The sequence below is a fragment of the Antedon mediterranea genome, chromosome 7 (genome assembly GCF_964355755.1).
Source record: "Antedon mediterranea chromosome 7, ecAntMedi1.1, whole genome shotgun sequence".
Lineage (NCBI taxonomy): Eukaryota > Metazoa > Echinodermata > Crinoidea > Comatulida > Antedonidae > Antedon > Antedon mediterranea.
Window position 1 is genome coordinate 25,156,103 of NC_092676.1, and position 24,611 is coordinate 25,180,713.

Here is a 24,611-nt window from a genome sequence, read left to right on the forward strand (position 1 = left end):
ACCTAACAACAACATCATTTTTGCATAAATGCAACAGGCGTTTCTCATTGGTCAATTGTTACCAATTGTTGACATTACATTTTTGTTTGTTACATAATTATTTCTTTATATCTTATGTTTTAGTTTTCGAAACCATAACACCAGAAAAGGCTAGATATCTGAACATATTTTATTGGAAAGAAAGGGTTTGATTGAACTTGAAGGTTAGTTTGGACAATTAATTTTTTAAGAATTTTCTAAACCATTAGGCCTACGATAGGCCTACATTTTTTTTCTCGCAAAAATACATTTTCTTCAATTCCAGGCCTAGGCTATGCCTATGAAATGAGTACAGAACATATTTTTAGACTTTAGCCTATTCTCAATCCTTATTAAACATTAATGATCAAATGATTAGTATTAATTTTGTTATATATACTGTACTTTTTTTTAGGAGGCATGTGCAACACACACCCAGGTTTAGCCGTACTACCTAATATCACTTTATACATGTAAAATGGATAAAGTTGACACCAAAGTGTTAGACAGCATGTATCATCGTATTAATAATTTAAATCAACCATGTAAAGAAAAGCCTTCATTCGAATCAACATCTTGCCAGCAGCTATTTGCTTGTGACGTAACACCCGAGGAAGATTTTACGGAGAATGACGATTTTTCAAATTCGTTAAAACGTTCACAGAATATATTACAGTCTAAACAGAACGATTCCGGCGGAGAAAGTAGTTCCGGTGACTATCTAGCTCCTTTCAGCTTAAATGAAATTTATTTTCAACTTAGCCCACATGGTAGGCCTATAGGCCTAGTAAACAGCAATAACCAACAGGTAAATATGGTACTATAGTTTGGTTAACATCGTTGCTCACGGTATTGGGTTCAAATCCAGACGCAATCTTTATTTTATAAATATACGAATTTATAATTCTTTTTTATCATTTATATTATTAATAAATTTCAAAAATACATCTTGGCCGCTAATTAAGTGACGTGACGATTTTATTCATCTAGGATCATGACATACGTGGTTGGTCATCATGTCCCACAATCCACTTGCACCCTACTCACCAGAATGCTCAAGACACATCCTGTAAATCTGCGACTTATCGATCAACCTCATCCAGTTATAACGATGCAAAGAACTCGCCACGGTCTCATAGTGCTGGTTCCTCCTCGAAGAAGAGCAGAACCAGCAGAGAAGGAGCTTCCTCCCGTCGAACAAGTGACGAGGGCTTCTGGAATGAACTCCCTCCACCTATGCCTATTCAGTACCTCTTTAAACATTACAAATATCCAAGGCAATATGTAATTCAGTACAGGTAGGCCTAATATTTGTGCTTTATGCTCAAACGACTTTTTATTGTTTTGATAACATCATTTGTATTTCCTGACGCAAAAAAAAAAAACAATTATCGCTTCGTAGTAATTAATTATTATAATATTGCATTATCATTATTCGATTGTGCAATGTGCAACATCAGAGAAGTTCACTCTTCCCTGGTTACATGTTATGTACAGTATTTGAGGTATATTACTTCAGGGAGATGTAAAATAAGACATCTCTAAACTTCGGATTACTTTCTTAGTTTGAACTGAAGCTTATGATATCGGTCATATCGCCCTCATGCGGATGATTAGGTGAAGTAGATCGAAGTTCGTGATAGTGGCGTATTAGCAGTATTATTATATAGGGATTTTACACTTCCTTGATTTACATAACAATATGACATAATAGGGTCTATTTCGTCATAAATAGAAATAACATACACGCAAGCTGTATTTGTTTATAAAATGTCACAATATTAAGCAAGGGGGCCGGCAAATATTAAAACAATCAGGTTTATTTTTCACTTCAATTTGAAAGATTGATTTGAAGTAATAGTAATACTTTAAAGGAAAAAGTCTGACTAATGAAATACGATGATGATTGAAGATGAGGGTTTGTTTGACCCCTACCACCCCCTACCCTCATCCACCCGGGTACGGTCTTGTTGAATAAAGAAAGGATTCGAATAACAATTAATAACAATATTCACTATGCATGGATAACAATCAATCTCACCACTCATGGGGAGACAGAGCTTTCACCGTTACTGCTCCTCGTCTATGGAATGCTCTACCGAGCTCTATCAGATTTTGCAAAACTGTTGATACTTTTAAAAAATTATTAAAAACACATTTATTCATTAAGGCATATGGAAATCATGAGGTTTCTTAAAGTTCTAGAATTGTATAGTATACTTTTTCCTGACCAGCATTATCTTTGGGGTGCCTCTGTCTTGGTTGTTGTCTCTGAGCACCCGGTCGTCTGTGGCAAGGCAAATGTGTATCCTGTTCCTTTGTTTGGTCACCTAGGTAGGGGTCCGGGACCGCGACAGAACGAGAACGGATGGGGACCCTCCAAAGAAATTGGATTTTATTTGTCGGGCATTTGTATGATTTGTTTTATTTCTTTGGAATGCGCCTTGAGCACTCTTGAGTGGTATGTGCGCTATAAAAATCCTGTTATTATTATTATTATTATTATATTATTTGTTATGTTTAGTAAGGATTCCACCAATAGGAATAAGCAAATGCAATTTTTTCTGACTTTTCTTTTTGACAGCGCTATGAGCAATGATCGTTGGATTGCCACTTTAAAAATGGAACGATTGATTGATTGATTGATTGATTATAATTTTTTTTTCTATTTTTAACATAATTGTCACTGTTAATATTCATTTATAAACACTTGCAGAGAGAAGTATACATACAAGAAGTTGAAGGAAAGATTGTCGCTAACCAAGAATTTCGTGTCATCTGGCGGTTCCATACCAAAGGCACATCTCGTCTGCATTGACGCCCGCCAAGGGGTACGAGGTGTTACCCTCGGCAGTAAATCCGGATGCGAACGGATTGTAGAGAGCTTCGAACAAGTAATCCATGACAAAAGGGGGGTAAGTAAGCGTACTTTAGTATTTAGTATTGTTAGGCCTAATATGAATTAATATAAATGAGCTTCCCTCAACTTTCTTGTAACCTTTTTAATTTAAAGCGATTTTACAAAGACATTGACACGCCTGTTGGGACTAGACATGACGCCAAAAATATCTTCGAATAAACTCCGCACCATGACTCCGGAACATAACGATATGCATGTGATAATTAGTTTGTCAACTGAACCAAAACCAGACAAAATTTACTTCTAAAACCGATACTGGATACTATGTCCCGAATTACGATGACTATGAGTCTATAGAGATTTAGAAATGCCCCTAGAATTCTTTTTCAAAAATATATTTTATTTTTAGAGTAAAGATCCAAGTCAGAAATGGAATTTATTTGGCCATTTAACCGATCGATGTGATCCGACGTTAACGGTAAATAACCCTTCACCGACAGAAATAGCGACATTTTCCAAAATGTCGACAGTTCGTAGGTCGTCGCCGTCCATTCCAAGTAACTCCAACGGAAGATTTGGGTTCCGTGGAACTCCAGGTATGAAGAGGATTTGTTGTAGGCCTACTGTTATGTAGCCGCCGCTTGTAATGTATATTGCGACAATTGGTTAACTAGCTTGGTCCGGTTGCTACTCTAGTACGTAAATGAAAGGACGTACGCAAGACTAACTGTTGCGCGTGGTTAGTCAAATTACTAAATGCCAACTCAGACAGCGTCGCATGAAGAGGCCCGACACAACGTCTTGAATCGTCGGTGCTGTCTTAAGATAGCGTCGGGCGTAGTTTTTAGGCCGTCATGAGAACACTAAACGTGTTTAATTTCCTACCGACGCGACGACTCGTCGGGCTTCGTCGTGCGACGCTACGTACGTCATTGTGTTGCGTCAGAATCAAAATGCCAATCACTGTGCTGTTAAAAGTTAAAAGGGGTTGATTATTGAGCGGTCGTTAGGGTCAGAAAGACAATGTATAAATGTGCATTATTTATTTTAATTTCAGAAGCACACTACCCATTTCAGTTAAACATCTCAGTCGGAAGCTGCACCATCAACAAACCAACAAAGAAAAGCAGCCGTGGAGTCATTACGAATTGAACATCGTATTTGTTGTGTTGTCTTTATTTTGTATGTAATTTATATACGATATGACTGATGATGTCACCTGAGTTTCGCCATTGAAGTTGACTAGTCTTGTCTAAGTATTTATTAATTATTAACAATAAATATTATATTTAGTACTATATAGAACATTGATACAATTTTTAATTTTGCGGCGTACAAGTCGTCATTTAACATCCCATCAACCGTGGAGATCGTTGCTTCAACTTTGCAGATACAGTAGGTCTAGTGATCTTGATGAACAAGGTTCGACAATAGTTAGTTAATAATTAATTAGTATTATAACTATTTATAATTTCTCTGTGCTTAACATATGAGTCTGCTGGAGCCTACGTGCGAACATGTTCTTACCATGGCCTTCTTACCAGAACTCCATGAGTCGTACTGACTGTCTGATCCTATATCGCAGTAGTAAGAGAAGTCGATTTAAAAGTGCAGAAAATACGGTACATCGAAATTCTTAAAACGTAAATGTCATGCATTAACTTCTATTTCTTAATAATGTGTTATAATGTATATAAACATATGTCTATATTACAAGCAAACATTCGACAGAATAACTAATTGTATTCTAGCAAATACAACAAACCTATGTTTTCAATCATAAGCCTACATTCCTCGTTATTGTTATTGGATTCTCGATTATTCTTGTTTGGATATTTTGATTGAGAATATTTCGAAGATCTCTTTTTAGTGCCTTTCATTGTGGAAGAGGTTCCTTGGTCTTTTTCTCTCAAAAGCCTGTTGTATTGGTCTTTGTTTAGCTTGGTCTTTCTTTTTTCAACTTTCAGGTTGTCACAGAGTTCTTTAACTCTCTTTACAAGTCGATCTTTAGTATTAGACAACTTGAAGCAGCTCTTCTTTAGGTTGGACAATTCTTCTTGTGCATCACAAAGATCCTGTTCCAATTTGTCAATAACTTCTCTCTGTTTCTCAATTTCAAGATCAGCGTTAATTAACCTGACGTCATTGTCTTGAGCCTGCGTGCTTTCTAGATCGTGGATCCTATTTTTAGCTTCGTTGAGGTCTCTTGTTTGATCACGTAAGAAACTTTTTAAGACTGTAACTTCAGACTTCGCTTCCCGACAGGTTTCTGTTAATGTAAAAACAAATTCTTCACGTTCGTCGTCATATTGTTGCCATTTGATGTTTCTTCCTTTTTCTTCCTTATACTTTAAAGCCAATCTTTCATTCTTTTCCTTCAGGATTCTGACTTGATGTTTTTCGTGTATTCTATTATTCTCTCCCATTGCAGATGCCATTATTAGTAAAATGCAATAACTGGCAAAGGTAAAAGATTATTTTCCATATACCTACTGTGTGTACTGTTTTGAACCCGAGACACTCGAAGCAGTAAAATGTTCAGCAGAAAATTTCACTCTTTCAGTAGATCAACAATTTCAATAGCAAAATGTTGAACCTTAGCAAACAAAAAGGAATAAAAAGTCATTTGTCATTTGTATCATGATGTTTAGCACATACGTAAGCCTACTTTGCAAGCTCGCAAGAGGACAATATTATATAGAACACATATTTAGATGAAAGTAATGGTGGCAAATTTATGGAAGAGATGTGAAGTTTCCACTCTACAGATCATTGCAAATCATAGGTTGATCCAGGAAAGGTTGAAAGGTTGAAAGGTGAAAAATTGGCTTTTTCCACCCCAACCTCGTCCATAAGCAAATATTTTGCACTGCATACGGTAATTAGTTAAATAAAACGAATAAAAAAGGATTAAAATGTAGCCATGGACCTCAATTCTAATTGCTAAATGGTATAGGCTACTATACTTAATGTTATAAAAGTAGCCTGGAGCATGCACCGAGTGCTTTCAATCTCTGATAAAGGCCTCATGCTGATCAATCGAATACATGTTAATCTTAGACAAAATTAACAGCTCAAAATCAAATAAATAAAACAATACTCACGCAAAAACGTTAGATTTCACCAATTATACTGCATCAGTCTGAATAGGACAATCGATTGTACAGTGAGGTATTTCCCTGACCTGCACATAAACAATTGTCGTACAATAATATGCAAATTGAATAGTCTATAAATAAACTGTGGAATAACCTATAAAATGGGTAGGGAAATACCATTAACACTATGAATAGACAACATAGAAATATATATATATATAATATGAAGTACAAAACACGAAGCCGAGGAGAGACAAAAGCATTAAACAAAACGCTGTCAACGGTAAGGTGTGTCTCTCCAACACAAAAATTACAAATAACAGGAATATATACTATAATAACAGAGACATTTCACAAGATAAAAAAAAGGATTTAAAAAGTTACAAAGTTTCTCTCCGACATGTCTTAATTTTTCGCTGACATTATGTTCTGTGATGACCAATTGTTTTCTTTTATTAATCGGTATAAATAAACAAAAACTAAAACAATAAATTCAATATAATTACTGTTTGTTCTGATGTTATCAGCTTATCATGTATGACATAGTGTTTGTTTTGCTCAACAATCATTCAGTTTGTTTGTTGTCTGGTGATTAAACAAATAACTCATGTGTTATTTGAGGACATAGACCTCTTCAATAGTCATCATATTTCATTTAATTTCATTTATTTATTCGACCAACAAAACATATATACAATGTACAAAGATGAAATTGGTCAGGTACTGCTAAAGTAATATGATTACTGTAACTACAAGAGTCATCAGTCCCATATTTAATGAAACTAAAACACAGTTAAACCAGGGAAGGGTTAAATTACTAACGCTTCAATTCCCTGGTTAAACAAAACTAATTAGTGGAGTTCAGCTCAGTTTCGGTCACTCCCGGTTAGACCACTATCTACATTAGTAAACAGAGTTATTTTTTCATGTTTTACGACTGATTGACATCAAACAAAGTCGACGTCTTGCAGTACAAAAGAACATCATACGTCTTGCCGACTCTCTTTAAGAGTAGTATAGAAGTATGAACAAATAAAAGGGTTTTACTAGTTATATTTTTGCCTTAGCGTTAACTACCTTTTAACTGATCACGGAATGCAGAAGAATGTTTTATAACACAAGGCCCAAATATGGAGAATATATGCCATTGTTCGTATACAAACCAAATACGGTAAAAACTACATTCGCTGCGTTTTAATTTTAAATATAGGCCTGTTCGTAAATCTAATAAGACTCAACATGACAACGACCGGTAAACATACGAGGGTGTATACGGAATTCACAAGATAGACATGTAAATGTTACGTCACAAATATAACAATAAAAGTAAGGCCTAAGTCAAAGATAAATAGGAGGCTAATTTTCACATGGCCTTAGAAATGTGTGCGTCGGCGTGTGACATAATCTGGAATTTAGTGTTTGTGAAAGAAGGTAAGGGGGAGTAAACTCCGGTGCTCTGTGGGTGTAAATTAGTTCTGAATCAATGGAAGTATCATACTGATGGGCGTCTCTTCCGGTAGTAACCAGAAATAAAGGCATAAACGTCGTAATTTTTCCAGTAAGCCCACACGATACATTCTTAGAAATGAGTCAAGAGTCGCACGTTTTACACCAAACCAATTTTACTTCTAAAATAATTTGCCCATCTCACCCGATTCCCAGTACTGTCACATATTTCCGATCAAGTATCATAGGAATTTGGTAATTTGTGGTCACATTTGGTGCCTCTGTATGTAATTAGTAAGGTTATGTTAAGGGACGTGTTACTACTAGTAACGCGTATCTGATTAAATATTACCATAATATTCCTATGATACTTCGGAAATATATACAGTACCGAGAATCGGCTGTTAATCCTAATAAGCAGTCGGTAAGCACCACCGGTTAAATTAAATCTCAAACAAAAGTATTAAATTACTATTCAATTATAATCATGAAGGTCCATATTCGATAGGCCACAAGCAGACGGTGACGTAATAATCGCATCATGTTCAGCGTCTTGAGGATTCAAACAATCAAGACGGAAAACAAAGTTGAATACCACGATATAATAGTTAGACATGATCAGTTATCGGTACCAAATAAAGTATCAGGAAGTTTATATTCATTTTTTAAAATTGAGACAAGAAAAGAAGAGACAACAGATTTAAATTCACTGCTATAGTTAGACATGATCAGCACCGGTACCAAATAAGATATCAGGAAGTTTATATTCATTTTTTTTAAATCGAAGACAAGAAAAGAAGAGATAAATTCACTCGTGCTATTCATACACGGATAAGACATTATAAGTGATTTACAAAGACACGAAGACTCAAAGATATTATATAAAACTGGTGTGTTTATTACACATTTTTCTTTTGCTAATAGTATGTCATCATGGTACGGTATTCCGAAATAAAAAGATGAATGAATGAATAAATATTAACTTGGTAAACTATATACAATAAAAGTTTTGTTCTATTTTGTTGCATTGCATTGATGTTCAATCAAGATTAAACTGAATGAGAATGAAGTCTATCCAACCGAAGCAGCTGATCGTTGGGGTCCTCAAATATTAAACATAAAACAACGGAGAGGACCATTTACTATATACATAATTGAAAATACAGATAAATAAAATATAAAAAAACAAAAGCAGTTAAATAAGATAGACCGTGGTTTGATCTTGTTGTATTACAGTTTATTTTAATAAATAGTTAAGTAAGTAAAACCTAAAATATTAAATTACTTAGGCCTACAGTTACAAATGTATAAAAAGTCGTAGAGAACCAGCTGTACATTTAAATAAATAAACAATACATTTTTACAGTTATTTTACACTTCATTCAAACTAAAATAAATATCTTAAAATATAAATTATAACTAAATATAGGCCCTAATAATACTGATAGTGAATGCTATATTAATATAGTAAAATATAAATATTAATATAGTAAAATATATATATTAATATAGTAAAATATAAAAGTATACAACTTAAACAGTACAAATTTGTATAATATATTAAGACAACCAGTCGGATTTCCCTTTAAAACAGCACAAAATTAAACATGATTTCACTTTTTATGATATAACAAAAATATAGACCGTTTAATTAAAGAAACACTAATTCAAATAATGTTTTGAACAATTTTCTCAATATTAAAGATACATTTTGCCTTATAAAAAACCGCAAATTACATAATTAAATATTAACTTGTATAATTTTACAATACTTTTAGTTACTGTTGAATGTCAACTATTTTCTTATTTTTAAACTTATTGGTTTAAATAACATTTTAACCACAAAATTTAACTTTAATTTTTAATGAATTACGATTAATGTAATTTTATATAATAAATAACAACAATTTTTGCATAATAATACACATTATAAAACAATTCATAGAACTTCCGGAATAGAATACATTTTAAACCCTGTTGATAGTACTGTTCAAACATTTTCTTTGGATTTTGATAATTTAATATTTTTTTTTATTATTCTTTTAAAAGTATTATTTTAATACTAATAATAACAACTGATTTCACATTGTTTTCAGAGCCCTCAAATTTTAAATGTACATAAATCATTAGCATTGATCCATGTGTTCTACTAGTTTATCATGTTCAGAATATGTAAAATGCTTTGAACATTTTGGGCACTGAAGCTGTACACAACCATCAGCAACATCTTCTGTAGAATCTGTTCCATCAACCTCAAGATCTTCTGAAGTAAGTTTGCTATCGTTCTGAATGTTGGTAGGAGAATCTGGTAAGTCAACCACATCAAAACCATTAATGTTATCTGCTTCAACATCGTCATAATAAGCTTGATAATAGTTGTTCCTTAGCCTTGGTTTGTAGATATTACGCATGTAACCACCTCCTCTTATTGGCTGGTCAAAACCTCTCTGCAGCTCTCCTAATTGCTCCTGGTAGAAGAAAATCAAATCTTTCTGTTGTTTGTTGGCTAGTTCAGCTTTTTCTACTTTCTCTTTGAGTTCTTGCAACTGGCCTTGTACTCTGGCGCGATCCTTCCGCTCAAGCTCAAAATCCTCTCGGCTGGTTTTGATCTGATACTCAAGAGCTTGGATCTTTTCTTTGTTGGTGTCTTCCACAATTTCGTTACACTTTGGCTCGCCAAGTTCATTAAGTTGTTGCTGCAGAGATGCCAACTTTAAGGTCAATTCCTTGACATATTCTTCTCTCTGTCCATCATACATTTGCCACCTTGTGTTCATGGTGATAACATCTCCAAGCTGTTCTGTTAATTTCTTATTGTCCTTTTCCAATTCAAACACTTTCTTTTCAAGATGTTCTATCTTTTTCTTGTCAGATTGGTTTCCGCTCGTTTGTGAGTATGAAATACCTTTATCCTCATGTTGATAATTTCTAATTTCTTTGGATACATCACCAATGATAATCACCATTTGCGCCAATTTTTGCTGCAGGTTACCTGTTTGCTGAGAAAAAAAAGCAATCGTTTTAAAATAATTGTTACAATTTTATTATTATGCAGTTGGGATGGGGGAACGCTGCGTATGTATGCCACCTTCACTCACCTTTCAAAAAACAGAGGTGGGGGTGGGGGATGGGCTGAACATTGTAAAATTACATGCTGAACAAATATAATGTCCTATAATGTAAATTTTAAATTGTTGTCTTTGCTCTGAAAAAAATTGATGCCGATTGATAATTTCATTCACGCTAGAATGTTGAACAGTTTTTAATTTTGAATAAGATTTCGAAAGATACTACAGCAGTGATGTTGAATAAATTAATTATGTAGCACGTAAATTATTTTAACTAATAAAAATAATATAAATCCAATGGCAAATTATTGAAAATAATGAGAATGCTGTGGCTATCAGTGGCTGGATCTCAATGGAGATACAAAATAAAATAAGTAATGATAAAATGACAATGTTGTGGGTACTGGATCCCAATGGAGATACAAAATAAAATAAGCAAAAAGCTAAATCAAAATGATAAAGTAAAACAGTCAGAAAAAGTAGCAGAGCTTTCGGGCAGCACTAGCCCTAATAATAATAATACTTACAGTCCTGTGCCCACCATCCTTCAACACTTGTAGATCTGACTGTCCGTGTTTTGTACCCTTTGATGTGAGATAATAAGAATCATCTTGCATTCTTGGTGGATTGTTGACAGGTATGTGTAACTTAGTTGACGGCATGTTGTAAATTATACTTTTAGTCTCTGTACTATTACAATATCACTCCTATACAATTTAATGTGTGACTGTCCACGTGTAAGTTTTTGATTCTTATTAACGTATCCCCTTATACCTTATATTATAACCGCGCCGAAGTATTATTATTAGCCTACTATTGTAATTGGAAGTTGTAGCTATAAATAACCATTGAGGAAATATGACTCACACTGGAAATTTCCAGAATGTGACGTAACAATGATAGACTGATACGCTCTGATAAACACGTCTACTATACGGGTAGTATTTATTATTGTTCTGGCAAAATCAGAAATCAAGCAGAAGAGTGATTAAATAGAAGCAACATTCTGTTTCAATTATTGAAATGAAATAAACTACAAGCATACTTTAAAAAGATAATTAGACAATCTAGACTTCACAAGATATGACGAAAATTATCTACCAATAATGTAGGCCTATAGGCCCAGGCCTACATTAAAAAAAAGCATCCTGAAATGCATCCGTACCTGTCTACGTACCAGCTGACACATTGTTAGTCCGGCATTAATTGGAAAAGGGAAATGTAACTAAAATTGCCAAAATCTAATACAATAAGCCTGCTCATCATGAGAGGGCCGGATCTTTTGTTCGAACACAATAAATATAGAATCCTAATAAGATTAATTAAATCAGACATTTTTGAATAGGTTATTTTGTAGTTTTAATAAAGTTAATCACTTCTGTAGAAAACAAACGGGAAAAATATGTTTTTACTTATAAAATAAAACTTATAAATGATTGAAAATACATTGGCAGCCAATTTGACCATTTTTTGCTTCAAATTGGTTTTTCAGGTAATGAATTTTGTTTAGATCCAATTACTTGTCAAAGTGGATAACTATGATGTGACAATACTATGGCATATTCAGGGAGATGTTTTACATCTCCCTGGAATATTCTACAAAAACAATTATTTTTCATTAATATATAGATGATATTTTTGTTTTCTATCATCTTTATACATAATTTCTAGATCCATTAGGTAGGCCTACACTACACCACACTAAAAGTATGTAAAGTTCTCGGACGGATGCACGACATGCTGTGGTTATATTGATCACGCTGCTTACATATTATGTGTTTTCAATCACGTTACGGGAAGAATTGTTCATACTTAAGCGGATCGGCGATCACTTGATAAGGAACTTGATTACAGATATATCACGTTTTGGCTTTTTTCCCTTTTATTTTTTTTTTATCCGTAACGTAACAAAAAAAACTGCAAAGGAAAATTTGGAAAGTTTGATATGAAATCAATATTCATCATAGAATCAATAGCTTTCACCATGAAAGCAATATGTGAATTTCCCAATTTTGAATAAAACCCGACCACCCTTTCAATTCAGTAGTTTCGATCGATAAATAAGTAGTAATCGCTTGGGAATATTGTTGGGAAATTCCAAAACCGATGACGTCACCTTCCCAAACTAAATCCAGGTGCTGAATGGCAATGAAGCGTGAAACTTATTCCCCACCCTCCGATAACGACCCCTAAATGTCATAATTAGGGTCATGAATTATTCATGATTTCTGACTGAACCTCATAGGAGAAAAAATAATGCCTACCTGCAGCGATATACATTTCGTTTCATATATAAGTTGGGGCCCCTCGTGAAACGTCACAAAATGAACATGAATAATTCATTTGCCACGTAGGCCAATGTCAATCAATAAAAACATCAAACAAGTGAATTTAATTACTGATATTATTAATAAATGAATTTTGTAATGTTTCACAACTGAAAGAAAAATATAAAAACGAAATCATAATAACTGGTTTAGGAATTACATAGATAAGTATACTTTCTACAAATGTTGCAATTTTGTTATGCAATATGATAATACAAGCTGAGGGGCCTCAATTGAGGTTATTATATAATCAATCAAGTTCTTAGCATATTTCTGGATTTTTTTCTTTTACCATAATGAATTTCAACTTAAAAATTATCTATATTGCTACAGAACTGGAAACAAAAATTCCTGCTAAAAAACGACTTGAATTAAGATTTCAGTCATTCAAAATATAGGCGCTGATCCTTATAATATTATACAATTATTTGAAAAATAAATATATACATTCAAGTTTCTCTGAAACTAGTTGTTAGTTGCTCAGTGTTTAGATTCTTTGCCTATTCTTCCATCATTGACAAAGTACAGTACTGTCCTATTGAATTCTTATAATATAAAAGTGGGGTAACAATTGAATCAAGGAAGAAAGTGGGGTTACAATTGAATCAAAGCAAAAAGTGGAAAACTCAAAATACAATTCTTCAACACAAAAGAGATAAGCTAAAGCTCTGTCTACACTATCAAACTAGTTTGAAATAATGTGTCCAAATGGTAGTGATATGCCCAAATGGTAGTGATATGACGTCATTGTGTCCATATATGGCACATAACATTTAGTTGTCACATAAAGTTTGATAGTGTAGACCGAGCTTTAAACAATTACCTGTAGAATTGGATAACATTTTTTTTACTTCACATTACATAATTCAAAGATAGTGTTTTTATTTATTATTTTAATGTATCTCATACAAACTCATTCAAATCAAATGAATATACATTTCTGTTAATACAAAGTAAATCTTTAATTAACTATAATTAATATGGATAGATTACTATAGTTGCTGATGCTGATACTGGGGGTGGGGAACATATCCCCTAACTTTTTTTTTGCCTCTATAATGTTGTGTCACTCGTCAACATTCAAAATGAATCGGTAAAAATAATTAATGAAATTAAACATTCTACAGTACGTTAGACCTACATTTTAGCAATAATAATTCATATAGGGGAGTCGAAGCTTGATAGCAATAACTATATTAAATTGATAAAAATCAGGAGTACACATGAATCGTAAACACACACCGAGAAACCAGGCTAAGGTTGGTTCCCTAGGACGCAACACAAGGACGTAAGAGCAAAGCAAGTAATTTGACCAATAACAAGCAATGGATATTATAAACTGCCGCTTGTCATTGGTTAATTCGCTTGCGTTGTAATTACACCTTTGCGTTGCATCCTAGTATGAACCAAGCTTTAAGGTTTTGTTATCCCATAATAGTAATCAGTTAATCATTTATAGCATATAGAAATAAGAATATTCTAAATTGTTTTCAGTGTATAGCGAAGGCAGTTGAAAACAAGCGTAAATATAAAGGCATTTTAGTACGTCCCTAAACAAACGTTTCTGTAACAATCAGCCTAACTTTTTACAAACATCGCACCAGTATATCCTCCAATTACAAAACGAAAATAAGGAATCATAACAATTATTAATAAGAATTATATAACGATAAGACACTGCTGGTATCAAGGCAATTCAATTAACTTCTTTATTAATTTATGAATCAATCAATTGTGTCATAATCAAGTTTGATACATCATGATTGGTCAACAATGAATAAGCATTTAACATTAAATGCTTGTTTTGTCCCTTAATTTCAATTTCAATTTATTTATTCATGGTTATTCATGGTTATTAAGCGTTTAAATGTACAGTACATAAAAAATATTTTTTCAGCTCTAAATAAACAATTTCTGTAGCATACAGTTAATCAAATAAGAAAATATTTTTATAATAAAACAATATTTTAATTAGTTGAGAAAAAATGTAATGCTTTATTACATATGTTTCTATTAATAGCGTGAAAGCAAATGTATTTATTCCTTAGCAGTCACCCTTGCATAGATTTGCTATTTAAAATGTCATCACCAACTTAAATAAATTATGACATTAAACTTAAATATTTACTTTTTTTTTATGAAAATGAAAGTTTTAATATTTATTAAATTTTCCAATTAACTTATCAAGCGAATAATTTTTAAATAACAATATATTAGATATAAAGGCGTAATAGTAGTAGCTGTATGAACATAATAATTACAAAATATCAAGGTTACAATATTTAACATACCTTCTTTCTATTATCCATTACCACCTAATAAATGATAACAATTATATTAATTATCTTAATAATAGATGTATGTACACTAATACTCTCCCTCCACATCTAACATTTTTATATATAATTTCTATTTTAATTTATAAAATAAAGTCATTTATACTACAAAAATATACCACATATCAATTAATAAAGATCTTTTAAAGAAATTCTATCTATTTTGTTTTATGATACACCTTTTCCATGATTTATATAAATGTTGGGGTTGAAAATACATAATATGAGAATACATAAGACGACCATTATATATAAATATGATCAAATGCGGCGTGGTCAAATATGGCCTGGTTAATCTTAGCAACGTCAAACATGCTAGTATCAAGTGGTCACTGGTAGCAAATACTAAATTTCAGATGGTCAATATACAGTTACTAAGGAAAAATATAAAATGCATGCTCGTTTTGTGAAAAATACTGATTCTGCTTGTCCTTGCCACGAATGAATGAATATACTTAAGTACTATCTACATGTTAGGGAGGGCGGGGTTGAAATCCGGGGGTGGATTATTGAGAGGAATGTTATCATCCGTGCTCCCGCTACCGTTTGAGGAGGACCTTACTTTTCGTCGTTCCATGATCATCGCAAGTTCAGTAGTCGTGGATTTTTGCTGGAAGTGATAGAAGGGAAGGTATGGTTAGTAAAGGGAGTTAAAGGTATAGGAAGAATTCCGAATATTCAAAATATAAAATATGAAGCTTTAAAGCTCTGTCTACACTATCAAACTAGTTTGACAAAAAAAAGTGTGCTGTGGCCAAATATGGTATTGATATGTTATCATCATGTCCATATATGGGCACATCACATTTTTTTGTCACATCAAATTTGATAGTGTAGACAGGGCTTTATAATAATGCATTTGATGGAATAGCTTCTTCAGTTTTAAAGAATTATTGTGAAATGAACATTGTATGCATAGTGTAGTATAATGAATATCTGAAAACAGAGGATGAAACTGTTATAGTGGACTGGGAGGCGTTTGTAGGGTAATTGGAGAAATGGTGGGTTGTGTATATTGTGCACATTTATCACATATGTAATGAAATTATATAACATACAAAGTAAAAAGATTATAACCTTTTAATAACAATAAGGAAATAGTTTACATACATTGAGGACTTCTTTTGTAGTCAATATAAAATATACATAAGTTATATTGTCAATTTTCAGCAAGGGATTAGTATATTTTTTCAGAATAACATACCGGCTACAATCGACAGTCCATGGAGTAATTCTTTACTCTATGGTCAGTCTACATTTACAAACACATGTTGCCAGGCTAGCACAACATGGTTGGGGTAGAGTACAGCAGATAGCGTGGCTAGAGGGTGATGCTTACCTCTAAGGGGGCCCTAGCCACCATCACTTGGCTATAGACACGTGGACCATCGTCAAAGCATACTTGCTTCAGCTCTTCCTTGGTCAAGCTAAATAACTGGGCACCTGTTAGTACGCCTAGGCTATCCACCGTCCTATTGAGAAAAATTATCATGAAATATAAAATATGATTATTCATGGGCATTCGACCTGTGCTCCTGGAACTGGTATAAGCAAGGCAATCTAACAGGATGCTGCACTCCGGAGATCAAAGGGTTTATCTGTGGCTGCGACACGATCAATCCCACACCTCCTAAACTGTTTGATTGGCCAATTGGACGCCGCGTCGCGGAGAATATGTACATAATACAGTACTGTACAGCCAGACATGCCAAGATCAAAGGACGAGTTCCTATCTTGGCAAAAGGTAAGCTCAGAATCCTGTTGTTAGATTGCCTTTATAGAATCTAGCCCACACATAGCAAGATAAATTGAATGGTCTGTAGAAGTGTACATTAACCACTGCGTTGCCGGTACTACTTACAGTTTTGAGAACCGCTTTGAATTTAACCATTTGGTAACTTCAGTTGGGGTTGAGTTGTAGGTAAGTGGGACAGTTGCATTTGAAGGCGTTCGTGTAATGTTGAAATTTCGTCCTTGACCTTGGTTGACCCGACGCATTAACTCATCGTGGAGGTCATCATGTTTCTTGGCTATTTAGAAATTGGAAAAAAATAATTTAAAAAAAAATAAATAAACATTGGAGTTGAGTTGTGGCTTTTTGGTTATGATGCTTGGCTACCAATTCAAGGGTTCCAGTCCTGTCATATTTTTTTAATATTTTTATTTTTTCTAATGACAGATTACAACTCTACTCCCAAAGACTTATAGCATCTATGTTTGTCTTGTGAACGGAATTACCATCTTAGATAGTAAATGAATTCTCTTATTATCAAATTAACAATTTGCCTAATATATAAAAACAAAACAAAAACAATTCTGTGGGTTACTATCATTATACCATTACCTATATTAAAATCTATATTTAGTTTAAAATGTGGTTAAAATTCTTTTTTTAGTTTCAATATTAATAGGAGACCTAGATGTCAGTCATTTTATAAATACATTAGTGTTTTGTTGGAATTACCAACCATTGTTGAGACTAAAGAATGGGTAAGTTCCTGTATTAGCAATAACAGTACAGCTGTATTCTGTTAAAGTTCAATGCATTTCCAGTTGGTACAACAATAATACATTGTTGGTTGGTGATTGTTCTATTATTATTCCATTAAATTTTAATTGATATCATTAACAAAAACCATAAAACATAAATGCCAATTTATAACTCCACTCCTTGCTTGCAATAAGACTTTGTTCATGCAGAGCCTCTTATGTATATGTTTGTCTTGTGAACAGGATTGCCTGTATTATACATTATTACAATAACAGTACGGTTGCATTGTGTTCAAGTTTCATTTTCAGTTGGTACAAGGGGTTATGTTACAACAATAACTACATTGTTGGTTGGTGATTATTATTATTCCATTAAATTTTAATTTATATCTATAATATATATTAAAAAAACAATATCTCTAAAAAAGCACCTGAATAATATATTACTTAATTTGAATGAATCTAATAAAAAACTACTGTTATATTGTTTTTGTTTTGTTTTTTTCTGGCGGTTAAGACTTAAAGCCATTATGGCTTATTGTAATCTCCACACACAATCAAATGTTTTATTATTATTTAAAGTACAAATGTATATATATAATAATTATAGTGTAATATGCAATGTGTAATACTGAAACTGAAATGTGCACAGAATCAAGTGTAGAATTGAAAAAAAAAACACCAATTTTTGAACAAATAAAAATGACTTGAAATGACAACATTCTCACAATAATTCCCTTTGTTTGTTTTTTAAAGAAGATACTGATGATGATTAAATAATGAAATATCAAACATCTAGTGATAAAATTAAGAAATTATATAATAAATTGCAGAACAATTAGAATATGTACAGGTACAAACAAAAACCTAACCAACTCTCCTAATGCTATTACTATAGGCTACCTGAATACTATAAGCAGCTGTACCAAAGTACTGTAGTACCCAGTTTTAGGAGAGTTGATATGGTTTAGTGAAAGCTTACACAATGTGTCACTAATGTTTATACATACTACAGATGTGACGTTACAATGTTACAAACTATAAGACAGAAAGATGAAGGTTTTATTTTTAGTTTTCGGATAATGGAAGAAATTTTCCAATATATTTAGCGATATCCCATTTCCTGCTAAAGGTGCATATTATTCCACCACAACTATGCACCTTGTGGTTAACCATATAAAGGTAAAAAACGTGTTTGTATATATGTCACTGGTACTGGTTGTACCATTGTTATATTATACATTTCAAAACATAGACCCCCAATGTGGCTGTACTTATTTATAGAATTATAAAATCCTCTATGATTTGGCTATGCTTTATAAATTCATTTTTCTTGGTTGGAACCTCTCTTCTTTTCAATTCTGTTTGCTGTGATATAGTAGATGTTTGTAACATTGTGTTTAAGAGAATGAATGATTCATTCATTAAAGTCTAGCACTGGTAGTAATTCTATGATTTTTAAAAACATTGGTAATTCTATGATTTTTAAAAACATAGTTTCCACTTCAGAGCTCAACTTTAAAAATATCTATATACTATAGCATGAAACACTCAGTATTATTATGTGTGATTAAGTATGTGCAAATGTATTATGTGCAGTGTCCATATATAGAATCACACGTGTATGGCTCACTGTGTGTGTATATATACCTTTTTGGACATCCATATCAATGCGTCTTAGCTCTTTAGCGCGTATAGCTGTAGCTAGATCCATCTTTGCCGGACTTTTACCGCCTGCAATCATTGAATTATTAATGGAAATCAAAAACAAATACTTCCATTAAGATGATCTTAGAAAGGTTGAATATTCCAAGGCAAGTGGAAATACAAAAATAGGCATATTTCATTGGTTGATACAAACTCCTCAAACTACTCACGTAAAGCTCTGTCTACAATATCAAACTAGTTTGACAAAAAGTGTGATGTGCCCAAATATGGTACTGATATGCTCAAATATGGTACTGATATCACATAATCATGTCCATATAGGGGCACATCACATTTTTGTTGTCACATAAAGTTTGATAGTGTAAACAGAGTTTAAGTGAGTGAGGAGTTTAAGGAGCCAGATCTCTTCAAAACAGAACAGTCCGATAGGCCTATTTAATTTTTCAATTTCATGGCGCGGCGGTAAACCTAAGGAGCTTATCAGGTCCAACAAACACTCTGCACATGCTCAGTTAAAGAATATGTTTGTTAGACTCGACAATAAACATAAAAAGCATTAGTTTGTAAATTAAAAACATATATAGAGACATAATATATATTATATAGACGAGCGGTAACGGTAATAAAAATATAGAATCATGTTATTCTTTATGACAATTTACATAAAGCGTGGAGTGAGGATAGATACAGATTCTACATGGGACAAGCTACACAATTTTCTGCTTACCGTTACCACTCGTCTGTGTAAATTGGCCTTAATGCCTCATTTAAAAGACAGTTTTACATGCATTTCAACGCAACATACAGAATAACAGGGGTATGATTTGGGCAGGGGCTTTAAAAAAAAATGGACAAGTCTAAAGTAGAATACATTCATGTTTTCAGACTTACTTAAACTTATATAAATTCAACTCTCTAATAAAGTCATATATGCTTGTTAATTTACCATTACCAGATTATAATATTACGAGTGCAAGTGGCTTTTGCGGTATTTTTTTATACTTACTAGATCTTGAAAGGGCCGAAAAATATGCATCGTAATCATAATCATTGTAATCATGATCATCGTAATCATGATCATCATTTTCTGGTACATATGTTCCTACATAGTAATAATGATACTTCTTTTTTTATATAATGCTATTTATCATTAGGCCAATAACGGAATAATGAATATATTTGTAAATCTTGTGATACGCCAAAGTTTGGGAAGTGACTCAAAAGCGCTAAAGTACATTTGCTAGAAATTGCGGTAAAAATATCTATTATTCAAATATTAAATATGTAATCTGCAAAAATTGTAACATAGAGCTCAATATGTAATCATTACAACTAAATAAACACAACAACATGTAATTCATACTTGTTAAATTATAATTATAGTATTTTTTTATTATTAATATTAAACATACACATTCCATGCAACGATGTTTAAACATATGATAATAAACCTACCATTTTTCATTGGAGCTGGCTGGGGGTTACTTTTTCTTTGCCAACTGTTGGTCTGTAATACGGGGGGTACTGCTGGTGGTGGTGGAGGGGGGAGTGTAGGAGCTGGGGGTGGAGCAGGGGCTGGAGCAAGTGTTGGAGGTGGGGCTGGGGCAGCTGGAGGTGTCTTAGGCCCATCCACCTGACAAAAATAAAACAAACAGTTAATTATATAAATTTAAAAAATTGCATGATCATTTTAGTAAAAAATATGCCTTTAATGGTAAATGAATGTTAACATTTAATATACAATGTAGTGTATTATGTATGAGTGACATTCCATTATCAAAATAATATGGGGAAGAACACTTCATAATTTTATTACGCATAATAGTGTGAATACAAGGAAAGGATTAGTATGTGATACATAAGAATACTTGATTTCCAAAAAAGGAAAACGCTCAAAATAACCACAAAATGATATTAATAAGTAACAATTCCAAAAATAGACACAAAACTAGAAAACAAAACTAAAAATTGCTAGATGAATCATAAATGGTAAAAAAAAAAAAACGACCTCCCCAAAGGAAAGTATAAATAAATAAAATATTACATTTGACAATGATACATTGTTACAATTAAATAAAAAGAACCATTGTACAATCATGAAAGCACCAATCATGGAGCGATGGGTATAGTGGAGGAGATTTTAACAAAATAATACATCGATCTTATATAGCGCTTAATGCACAAAGCGCTTCACATTATTACTCCAGTCATGGTTTTGGAAGAAACCCTTGGAAACATACTCCCATAATGTTGCAGCCAGTAATCAGCGCAGTTGTGTTTTAGCCTATAGCAGGTACCCATTTGTACACCTGGGTGGAGAGAGGCAAACGTATTGTAAAGTATCTTGCCTAAGGATACAAGCAATGTGGCGAGAGTTGGATTCAAACTCACAATCTCACAATCTGTAACGTCAACACCCTGCGCCACATGCCTCACAAAAGGGGGCGAACAAATCTTATATTATTTTGAGAAAGTTAAAATTGCCCTTTAATCAAGTACACAGACTATTCAATTTACAAAAAAATTATTAAAGGGGTTTACAACCTGGACCATAGGAAACCAAACAAAAACCATAAAATCCAATAAATACAACATATGATTATGAAAATAAAAATGAGAATTAGGAATTATGAATTGTGCTAAGGTTTTTGGACATACACGCTTGTTGCCATGCACTAGTGCCTTGGTAGCTTTTACATCAGGTTTTTTGTGATCATTTAATGGACTATAGAGGGAGCCTTCCTCTATTCGATCATAGTCAACCTGATTTTGACTCTTGGCAGCCTTGTCTGCTATGATCTTAGCCAAAGCTGGATTCATCCTCCGAATGTGTTTAGGCTGCTTGCATGTAACGATATAGTACAGAAAAAAGAAAAGCATAATAGCTGATTTATTCATTTATCCTCTCTTTTTTGGTCAAAAAAGGCATCAAAACTTATGAGCCCATATATGGTAGTTATATGCTTAAATGTGGTAGTGATATAACATCATCATGTCCATATATGGACATCACATTTTTTTGTCACATAAGGTTTGATAGTGTAGACAGAGCTTAACAGCTACATTCTCTGTTTGAAGTAAGCCATACCTCTATGGTTAAACTAAGCTTTCTGTCAGTGATATTGATGGCAATTAATCAATGGAAAATGTCATCATTTAGCACACATATATTACACCTCTACCACGCGACTTAACATTGCTCCAACTCCCTAATGAAACCTAGCCTTACCTGGTCTTGTTGAACTGTTTGTGCTCCATTGTGATGGTGATGATAGAGGACCTGCCCGCTACCTGGTGCGCCAAATCCATTTGGGGAATGTTGTGGTGGTGTTGGAGTGCGATTGTTTGAGTTGGAGGCATTTGTGTTTGGTTGGTTTGTTATCTCCAGGATTGTAGACGGCACAAAACCTTGCTGGCCAGATGAGTTCCGTACTTCCCACCATTTTCTGCGGTCATCAAGAATCTAGGAAAAAAGATGGACCCTACTAAATCGGCACATAGGAATGTCTCCGAGGAGGGGTTCTAATGTATCATATATTATATACATAGTCAAGTCGCTGAGTGGTTAAAGCAGGGACGCCGCAACGCAAACCATAGCTATACAATCGGCACAGTTTCAAGGCACTCCTCGACTATTGAACTGTTTTTTTCGGATAAGGACTTAAAACTCACCTCAAGTATCTCTCCCGCCATAATAGTCAGCTCTTTGTTGTTACGAGCGACAAAATCAAATGTGGCCTTGCCGAGTCGTGGTTGCAGAGAACGAGGTGACGACATTTCAGAATTGACTGCAGCTTGGGGCGGTGTGGGGGTACCGGCTGGTGGTGGCCCTAGTGAGGACTGACGATATTCTGATGAGGTACTGGGCTGCTGTGGTGGCAATTGTCCATAGCTTCTTCTTTGATTATTAACCTAACAAATTATTATCATATATAATTATTATTTTTACTTTACTGGTGTAGTAGATTGTAGAGTGAAATCTCTTAAAATAAAAACAAAATATTTTTTATACATTTAGGAAACACGGCGAATTATTTGCAATTTTTAAAGAAATTTATATCAGCTGCTGCTTTTACGGATTTTTCCGAGAGCTTTTCCAACTTTCGTAGGTTCCTAGATTGACGCTGAAGTGTTTAAGGTGATGTTGTGAATAATGTTACCGAAAAACGCAACATGTTTGCAAAAAATGTTGTCATTAAACTCAAGTTTATCTTTAATTATTATGCTGTCGGAAGTTGGCCACACCTTAAAATGGACCTGAAATGGATTTTCGATTTTTTTCATTTTAGAATGATGTTTTGGGGGCTATTAGGTGTTGCTAGAATGTATATTGTTACAAAATATAAATTGGCCCTTTTGGGGAAAGCCCCATTTGAAAATCAAAAAAATTCGCGGGTGACGTCACTTTGCGAATATATTCCTATCCCTCCAATGGACAATTTGCAGTTTTTTAGCTATAACTCTTGAAATCTATGGAGTATTTTCTAAAAAATGCTTGTGCATTTGCAGAAACGTATTTAGAATTTTTTTAGATAAAATTATTACCGTATAAACGGTTATTCATCGAGTAAATGACGATTTAAAATCTTAAAATCAACGGTTTTTTTCTGGCAATACCGAAGTTGGCCTGGCAACGTTGTCCGGGATACAGCTCCGTGCGCAATGATGCGTATCCATATTTTCCGTTCGTGTATTTTGTATATCGTTTTCGTAATTTATACTGCTAAAATGTGTTAATTTCTTTAGTTTTTAGTTTAGCAGAATTCAATTAGTAATATGAGATGATAATTAATTTGTCACGAATCAGGCAGTTCGAAAACGAATTTTATTCATATTTTACTTTGGCTTGACAATGAGCTCAGCAAGTTGTTGATATCGCTTTGGTCCTTGGATGCACATGAAACGGAGCCTCGCCGCATGATGTGAGTGGTGGATCGACTCCGCACGCTGGATTGGGGGCCTAGCCTAGTAAAGGTTTGAGAGGTAGGCCTTCTAAATTCGGGTTTTAGAACAAACGAAGTACATTTTAGGGACCTATATTTCAACAACATTAGATATTGAATAAATTAGTATTAGTGTCAACGCTTCGGGTATCTTTCCAGGCCGTCGATCAATCGCTGACGACTATCGGGTGGCATACACGCTCTCTCGTCGTGTGTATATGTGACGTCGTGAATATAGAGGCTTCCGACGGCCGTTGAAATAGAATATTGCAATGGCGTGAGTAATTTTCGCTAATTTACCATGTCATCTTAAAATTTCGTTTTTACTCAAAATACTATACATTTTGTTTTTATTTG

At 33.5% G+C, this 24,611-nt stretch overlaps 4 protein-coding genes across 9 annotated transcripts in view; 1 reads left to right on the forward strand and 3 right to left on the reverse strand.

Annotated features, from left to right (window-relative positions):
• The first annotated feature begins 48 nt into the window (after positions 1-48).
• Positions 49-4,075, forward strand: LOC140055661 (uncharacterized). Its single transcript, XM_072101024.1, has 6 exons — positions 49-203; positions 434-826; positions 1,009-1,316; positions 2,735-2,933; positions 3,288-3,474; positions 3,936-4,075. The coding sequence occupies exons 2-6, from the start codon at positions 497-499 to the stop codon at positions 4,028-4,030; spliced, it is 1,119 nt and encodes a 372-aa protein (XP_071957125.1). The 5' UTR covers positions 49-203; positions 434-496; the 3' UTR covers positions 4,031-4,075.
• LOC140055663 (uncharacterized) lies at positions 4,043-6,051 on the reverse strand. The gene is made up of 2 exons (XM_072101027.1): positions 5,983-6,051; positions 4,043-5,474 (listed from the first exon to the last, which is right to left on the reverse strand). The coding sequence occupies exon 2, from the start codon at positions 5,314-5,316 to the stop codon at positions 4,615-4,617; it is 702 nt and encodes a 233-aa protein (XP_071957128.1). The 5' UTR covers positions 5,317-5,474; positions 5,983-6,051; the 3' UTR covers positions 4,043-4,614.
• A 2,253-nt stretch (positions 6,052-8,304) lies between these two features.
• On the reverse strand, positions 8,305-11,271 carry LOC140055115 (uncharacterized). Of its 2 annotated transcripts, none has more exons than XM_072100327.1 (2): positions 11,018-11,145; positions 8,305-10,414 (listed from the first exon to the last, which is right to left on the reverse strand). In XM_072100327.1, exon 2 carries the CDS (start codon positions 10,386-10,388, stop codon positions 9,549-9,551), a length of 840 nt encoding a protein of 279 aa, XP_071956428.1. In that variant the 5' UTR covers positions 10,389-10,414; positions 11,018-11,145; the 3' UTR covers positions 8,305-9,548. The 2 variants fall into 2 exon arrangements, with proteins under 2 accessions (XP_071956428.1, XP_071956427.1); XM_072100326.1 differs by having other exon boundaries at positions 8,307-10,421; positions 11,018-11,271.
• A 1,602-nt stretch (positions 11,272-12,873) lies between these two features.
• LOC140055114 (epidermal growth factor receptor kinase substrate 8-like) overlaps positions 12,874-24,611 on the reverse strand; it is a 39,444-nt gene continuing 27,706 nt past the window's right edge. For 2 of the 5 annotated variants that reach the window (XM_072100321.1, XM_072100322.1), the window contains 8 exons: positions 22,984-23,223; positions 22,541-22,774; positions 21,970-22,149; positions 20,767-20,944; positions 20,318-20,413; positions 17,015-17,183; positions 16,493-16,625; positions 12,874-15,763 (listed from right to left, as the gene is read on the reverse strand). In XM_072100321.1, coding sequence (XP_071956422.1) covers positions 15,620-15,763; positions 16,493-16,625; positions 17,015-17,183; positions 20,318-20,413; positions 20,767-20,944; positions 21,970-22,149; positions 22,541-22,774; positions 22,984-23,223 — 1,374 coding nt within the window. In that variant the 3' untranslated portion in view covers positions 12,874-15,619. Of the gene's footprint in view, positions 15,764-16,492; positions 16,626-17,014; positions 17,184-19,293; positions 19,378-20,317; positions 20,414-20,766; positions 20,945-21,969; positions 22,150-22,540; positions 22,775-22,983; positions 23,224-24,611 lie in introns of all 5 variants that reach the window. The other 3 variants (XM_072100323.1, XM_072100324.1, XM_072100325.1) reach the window with 3 other exon arrangements.